Below are 7,441 nucleotides of genomic sequence, written 5' to 3'. Positions count from 1 at the left end.
TTTGGAGGGGGGAGGAGGTAATGTGCATCTAGACAACTTTCCAAATTACTTGTATACCCTACTGAGGGGAAAATAAATTACCCCTTTGTTTTTGTCCTAATTTAGACAATTGCTTCCCATATGGTCATTTCTATGCATCAAAATGCAAATTCTTCTGGAAATTCAGATACAGTTATTGAACAACACTTATATAATCACAGATGTCTTAACACTGGCTACTCTAACCCCTGAATTGGACCCCCAGAAACCCTCCAGAGTGCAAGGCAGTACTTCTCTGTTGACAAAACGCTTTGCACGCATGGCTGGGAAACACTGTAAGAGCCAAAGCACACCCATAGCTAAACACAGTCCCTGCAAATCTCCCATCAGGAAAGTCTCTGCAGCAGCAATCAGGCATGTGGAGGGAGAGTGGCTACAAGCCACGAGCAAACGCTCTCAGGTCTATTAGAGGAGCTGAGAAAGACGCAGTGGGGGCCAGAAGTGGCAGGGGAAAGCTGCCGGGGTCTGAAGGAGCCCATGTGGGCAGGGTGGGGGGAGGCAGCACGGAAAGATGCCTCCGGGCCCCGGGAAGCCGGAGGAGAAGGCAGCACGGAGGGACCCCAAGGGCCTGGGGAGACTACAAAGACCCTGCGGAGACAAAAGGTTACCCACCACATCAGTGGGAAGGAAAAAGCGTGGGAGGAGGGAGAAGTGGAGTTCAAGTGCTGGAAAGAGCAGCTAACTTCAAAATTGGGGTTTTATTTGTAGGGAACAATTTAACTCTGTAACTCAGAAACTTGGCCTAGCTGTAAAATAACCTGGCACAATGTAGCGTGCCTTTGGCCTGCTAAGGAGCCTTATACCACTGCATTGACTTGCAGCTACATAAATTCACATTACAAGCAATTTATGTAACTATTCATAAATAGCTCTCTAACAATAGGTACTCAGTCTATTTAAAAAGCAAATACGACWGAGTGAAAGTGTTTGGAAGCTTTTAATGCTATGTGGAATACACAGTAACACTTATAATAAAAACATATGTGAGTGCTTGAAATTTTTGACTCTGACAACCTTCTTTTTTATTTTTTTCCAGTCTCTTGGCTTGTGCAAAGTTGTTTGTCAGACTGGCTTGAAAGCCCTTCGGTGAAGCTCACATGGAGTGCAAGTACAAAACCAAAGCTAACTGAATGTCATGTGTTAATGGACTTCTACCATCTTGCACACTGAAAGAATCATTTTTATACTAACATTGTGATTATTTTTTCAAATAATTGTAGTGTTCTCAATTATGGAATTCAAAGTTTTCTGATATAGTACTTCTCTTGAGGAATGCATATCATATCTTATAACAATTAACAGAGACAAAGGTACAAAATCTAGTATGCAAAAGCTAGGAGACACCAGAATTACCGTTGCTTGTAGAAGCTTAAGACAGACCCTCAGTATATGTGGCATATGTTACAGTTTAAATTATACAACCAAATACCAACTTTTCCACAGGGAATCTGTGGAAACACTGACTTAAGAATCRATTTCAATAATTTTATTTTGGTTTGTTTTGGGAATGTTTACCTGTTTTGTTGTAACAGGTCAGTAAAAATAGCTGCTGGCACATCCCTGTTACAGATGTGGATTAGAAATCAGCATGTGAGAAGAAGTGGCAATGACACTTAGCATTTGTAGTATGGTATATTGGATTCAGCCCAAAGGTTGCCACTGGAAGCTAACAAGGTGATATGGGCAAAACCCTACCTATACGGAAAATCTTTCAGTATCAGACACACAGAAATCTGAGGGTTTGGCATCAGGTGTTATCAGACAACAGCATAATGAATCACATGGGCTGTATTTTGTGTTTTATTTCTTATTTAAGAAAAACAGTTTCCTCTCATTATATTTTTCAAGAGGAGAGTTTTGCCAGTGACAAAGTTTTTCTGCACTATTTGAACACACTGCATATAGACAATTCATAGATGTATCTAAATTCTGACATTATGAGCTGGGTAATGATAAACACTTACTGTAATAAAGATTATGTCTTTATATGTAAAAAAAAATCATTGTTTCTCTGAATAACATAGCTTATTTTCCACTAAAGAGATGATTACACATTTGTATGACCTGCTGAATATCAATATTTACACAGACTTTTCACTGAAAATAAGAAATCTTTCTGCATCATACGAGACCTAATTCTCTCTACTTTTGTTATCTTTATCACAGCAAAGGAGTATCCACACTTAACTAACATTTATCACTAGGAAAAATAATTCTAGGAAACAGAAGAAACCTTTTCCTGTACAGAAAGGCAATGTGCAACAAATGCAAACTTATTTAAGCATCAGCTCTACTCCTTTTGATTTTTCTTCTAACAAATACACTCAAAAGAGTAAAGACTGCCAAATAAAAGCCTGTCAGAGAAGTTCAGGAACAAAGGCCAGGACTTGCAGAGGAGCCAGACAGACCTAGAAGCCCACAAAACTATTTGACTTATTCCTTTGCACTTTCCTTTTTCTGACCATGAGTTGGGGTAAACTACTCAGTTCAAAGTATTTAGCCCAGTACCTTCATATTTATCCATTTATCTAGCAGTGAAAGACAGAAAACTGTGACTAACCTCAGCCTTCCTCTCTCCCAGAGAGAACAGCCAGAGGGAGCGACAACGCGTGGTTCCCGGCAGGCTGCTGCCATCTCCCGGTCAAACATTCGGGAAAAACCAAGTGCAGAAACTTGGTGACAGCCAATTCCTGCTCCCATTATCGTCAACTTTTATCTTACAGTAAACCAAGAGAATATTACTCGTGGAGTAAAGCCCTAGCAAGAATCTCTTGTGGGATCCTTTGCAAAAAGCTCCCTTCACTGACTCTTTGCCATACMTGCAGTAATTCGGACAGTAACAGTCAGAGGAACAAAGTGACTGCAGCATTAAGCAGTAGTTGTTGTTTTACTTGGAAAAATGCATTAATCCAGGAACAGTAAAACACATATCAAAGAGGCATGAATTGTAAAGAGATGAAATACAAATAAAATTGTGAAAGGTGACCAGCCTATTTAGCATCAAACAGGCAGAACAAGGAAACATTAATAAAGTCAAAGCTACAACAGTCCCACTCACTTCTAGCACTTAGGCCTGATTATTCTCTCCTACCTGGAGACCTGAGCAAATGACAAAATGACACATGCTGGGACATTAGAAACCCATATGATTTCATCCTAAGGGGAGATCTAGGATTCACCTGCCTAAGGCACTTCTTCCCATATGTGTAATATAGAGCAGCAAATTCTTTATCTTTGAAGTTAAATTAGTGATGAAGAGAAAGCATACAGATGAAGAACTATGCAGATGGGAAAGTTACCTTTATTTAGAACAAAAGATGACCACTGTTTCCAATCCATTTAATCCAATTAGCTCTTAAACTCAGCTTGGTCACATAAATTATTTTTGAGACAGCCATTACTTTAATTATTTAGACCAACATACTGACAGTAAGATTACTCAGAAGGCAATGTTCTGCATTTCAACTGAACGTCAAATATTACCAGGGGTATAAAATGCAGGCCTACAAATTACTCCAGCAGACCATCCAAAGAAAAGTCAGACGCAGAGTTTGCAGAATGCTTTACAAGGCTGACAAGGATAATACAGTATGTACACACGATACAACTAGTCTTGTTCTCATGGGCCAGGAAATAGTCCTACTGGTATGTTCAAATATAAGCTTTACCACCAAGAAAGGAAACTGAGAATGGATTGGAGGTCACAAATTCCCAGGTGAATTTAGAAACTTAGCATTTGTATCAGTAGCTATCTTCAAAACTCTGCCAAGAGCAATTATCTGTGCTGTTGTACCACTGACACTAATTTTGTTAGAAAGAGCCAGGCATTTCTGACAGCTGTTTTCCATCAGAAGGTGCTGTTGTTCAATAATCCATGAAAATAGGTTGATAGTTTAATGAAAATATTTTTAATTGGAAGTTAAACGTTGCAGTCCATTTTTTTTATCTTATTTTCACAATTGCCCTTTTTAATAGTTCAAGGTTTTAAAATTTTATTTCCCATTTCAGCATTTAATGCTCCTAAAATACTCATCTTGATCCCCAGAAAGGCAAAGGACTAAGTAGTCCTGGAAGTCTTTTCCAAACACATGAAGCATATGATGATGATCGAGAGTAGCTAGCATAGATTTACAAAAGGGAAATCACGCCTCATCAACTTGATAGATAGCCTTCTATGATGAGATGACCAGCTAGGTAGAAGAAGGGAGAAAAGTAGGTACTGTTTAATCTCAGCTCTAGCTAGGCTTCTGACACATCCTCATAGGCAAGTTCGTGAAGTGCAGGCTAGGTGCGCAAACAGTGAGCTGGACTGAAAATTGGTTGAGCTGCCAGGTTCAAAGGGTTGTGATTAGAGGTGTAGATTCCAGATGGAGGCCAGTCCTCCATCCAGTAGTGTCCCCCAGGGTCAATCCTTGGGCCAATACTGATGAACCTTTACATCAATGACCTGGATGAAGGGATAGTGTGCACCCTCAGCAAGTTTGCAAATGGTACAAAATGGGGAGAAACAGCAGCTGTTAAACAACTGATTATACACCAGAAGGCTGTCCTGCCATTGAGAGGGACCTCAACAGGCTGGAGAGAAAGGCAGAGAGGAACCTCAGGAAATTAAACAAAGAGAAATGCAGAGTCCTATACCAGGGCAGGAATAAACCCATACATCATCATGGTCTGGAGACTCATCTTTTAGGCTGAGTGTTGCCAAGAGATGAAGAAGGTGACCCTTCCCCTCTACTAAGCCCTGGTGAGGCCAAATCTGGAGTATTGGCTCCAGTTGTGAGCTCTTCAGTACAAGAGAGATGTGAACCTACTGGAGTGAGTCTGGCAAAATGAAGGGACTGAAGCACTTGCCATACAAAATGTTGAGAGAGTTAGGATTGTATATTCTAGAAAAGGTAAGACTCTAGGGGCATCTTACCCATGTGTATAGACACCTGATGCGGGAGAGTAAAGAGGATGGAGCTAGACTCCTGTCAGTCATGTCCAGTGACAGAACAAGAGGCAACAGGCACAATACAGAAACTCCATTTAAACATAAGAAAAAACTTCTCCACAGTGAGGGCGGCTGAATGCTGAAGCAGGTTGCCCAAATAGGTTGTGGAGTCTCTATCCCTGGAGATATTCAAAACCTGACGGGACACTGTTGTGAAGCTGGCTCTGTTTCGAGCAGAGGAACTAGATTAGACCATTTCCAAAGATGCCTTCCAACCTCAACTATTCTATGATTTTGTGATTGTTAGAGTTGTTAATGATCTGCCTGCTGTCCCTGTCACCACCAAGGACTCTAACTCACCTTCCTTCCCTTCACCTATTCAATACTGCCTCTTCAAGGACCTTTTGACCTGCCAGTAAGTCATCAAGGACTGCGTAGACTGATAAGAGCATGTGTTTGAGTGCATTTCTTATTCCACAAACTGCCCATTTCTCTACCACCTGAGTCCCTCAATACAGCCTTGCTGCATATAAATCCAATTTAGTTATTCATTCGGTCTACACATTAGCATTTGGATCAGGAGAACACTTTTGAAGTGAGTTTATGGTCCTCTCTCCTTCTGCATTCTGGTTTGCACCACAGAGCACTTTTCAAGAGTGCATCCTGTCTTCTCTTYGGACCAAGCTAAATCATAAGGTGCATGTGCACACTTCAGGAGAGCACCTACACAATCACACCGGGCTATCCAATACACAGCAGCATATTAAATGTAATCCAGAACAGTCCCTTTTCCTCCTTCTAAAATATACACTGAATGCATGCCAGATCCTCAATACTGACTGCTCTGCAGATCTACTTTTGCAGCACGCTACTTTTTATCATATTGACACAGACACGAGTTAAGCAGAACTGGCAAAGTTAGAAAGACTGCTACAAGAATAAGTGTATATATGTGTTCTTCCTCGTGTTATGACATTTCTGAGGAACTTCTGTGTTGTGCTGAAGATGAAGCCTCTGAACCCTCTAGGTCTGACTTTTCAGAAGTGCTTAGTGCCTACATCACCCACTGGTTTAAAAAGGATTTGCGCATACCTGGCATTCTGCAGCACCAAGCTCTTTGCAGGCCCACCTCTGTCTAGTTTTCATATTCTTCAAGTCAAGGCCTGAAGAGGGATCCCCTATTTTCCCATACTTTCCAGTACTGGGAAGAATTTCACTGGGTTCTACACAATTCTTCTTGAGTTTGGCAACTGTCAGTCTGTTACCTGAGAGCAGGAAATTTGAGTGCACAAGTTTTAACTTCTACACTGTGAAAATGACATCATGAAACTGCTGAAAAGTGCTCCCTCAAGTGGAAGACAGACATCTCATTTCAGGGAAGTCGACTTCCACAACGCCACACTTCACGACAATCATAATGCAACATAAGAGTAGATCGTCTYTAAGTTCAGCGTTTCTGTGGTGATGGACCATAATTTTACTCTTAACCTGTAAATTTGGGAGAATGGACCTTATGCAAAAAACCCTAAAGCTGACCACTGTTTCTCAAGGTAAAATTATGATTAGAAAAAACTCTATCTTTGACTAATTCAGATTACATGCCTTAGTTTGTGAACTTTAGTCAGTTAGTTTAGTTAGTTTCCTTGTTCTTCAAGAAAAGAGAGAAAGGGCATAGGCTCACTGGGCTGAGACTGCCAAAACTTTTAATGAAGTATGTTATTTTTAGTTGTATTTTCCATTTGTATAGTCCTCACCCTACATTTTTTTCCCCCCACAAGTTGCATGTTTACAGAGGAGGTGTTCCTTTGTACACAGTGACACAGACTCACCAACCCAATTAACACCAGTTCAAAGGCAGATTTATGGCCAAAACATGAAAGCTCTTCTCCTAGACAGGCAATCCACATTATAAATACATATGTGTGCATGTGTGTGTGTGTATTAAAAAAAGCTTGTGGAAGTCTCCCTACAGGTATTCACACCTCCTTACTCCTATGATTTTTTTAAAAAAAGTTGAAAATATAGTGTGAGGAAAAGTATCTCTTGCTTTTAACACTGTTCTAAAATCTCTTTATGTGTAACATGCAAACCTTAGCAGTGAAGAGCAGCCGCAAGCATCAGTGCAGCCTACCACCAAGAAACCACAATTCCAAGCTCCTCCTAGGCTCTCCTTCTACATACCCACAGGAGCACAGCTGGCAAATGCACTTCAAGGATGAGACTTCAGGTGAAGGCACAGGAGACATGTTTGATAGGAAAAACAGTTATGGTTGAGCTCTTTCCCCAGTAGATCCTCTATTGCAGAAAGCCTTTTCAGCAGTAGTCCCTGCAGACAATAATGTCAAAAACAGTTCTGGGGACATGCAGAAGCAAGGTAAGAACACATGACACAGGTGCASTGTGCACTACACATCCCAGCTGATCAGCTCCTTCCTTGCGGCAAAATGCTGAAGTCCTTTTGGTAGCTTT

At 40.9% G+C, this 7,441-nt stretch overlaps 1 protein-coding gene across 1 annotated transcript in view; it reads right to left on the bottom strand.

The window, feature by feature from the left end:
- Positions 1-2,739, bottom strand: part of SAXO1 (stabilizer of axonemal microtubules 1) — a 23,437-nt gene extending 20,698 nt beyond the window's left edge. The window contains exon 1 of the mRNA XM_085326247.1: positions 2,600-2,739. Within this exon, the coding sequence (XP_085182373.1) occupies positions 2,600-2,739 (140 nt within the window). The remainder of the gene's footprint in view (positions 1-2,599) is intronic.
- Between the last annotated feature and the right edge of the window lie 4,702 nt (positions 2,740-7,441).

Source organism: Rhea americana, unplaced genomic scaffold, assembly GCF_003343005.1.
Source record: "Rhea americana isolate MKP2758 unplaced genomic scaffold, rheAme1 scaffold_129, whole genome shotgun sequence".
NCBI lineage: Eukaryota > Metazoa > Chordata > Aves > Rheiformes > Rheidae > Rhea > Rhea americana.
Note: the sequence above shows the minus strand (reverse complement) of the source record. Positions and strands in the feature narration are given on the sequence as shown.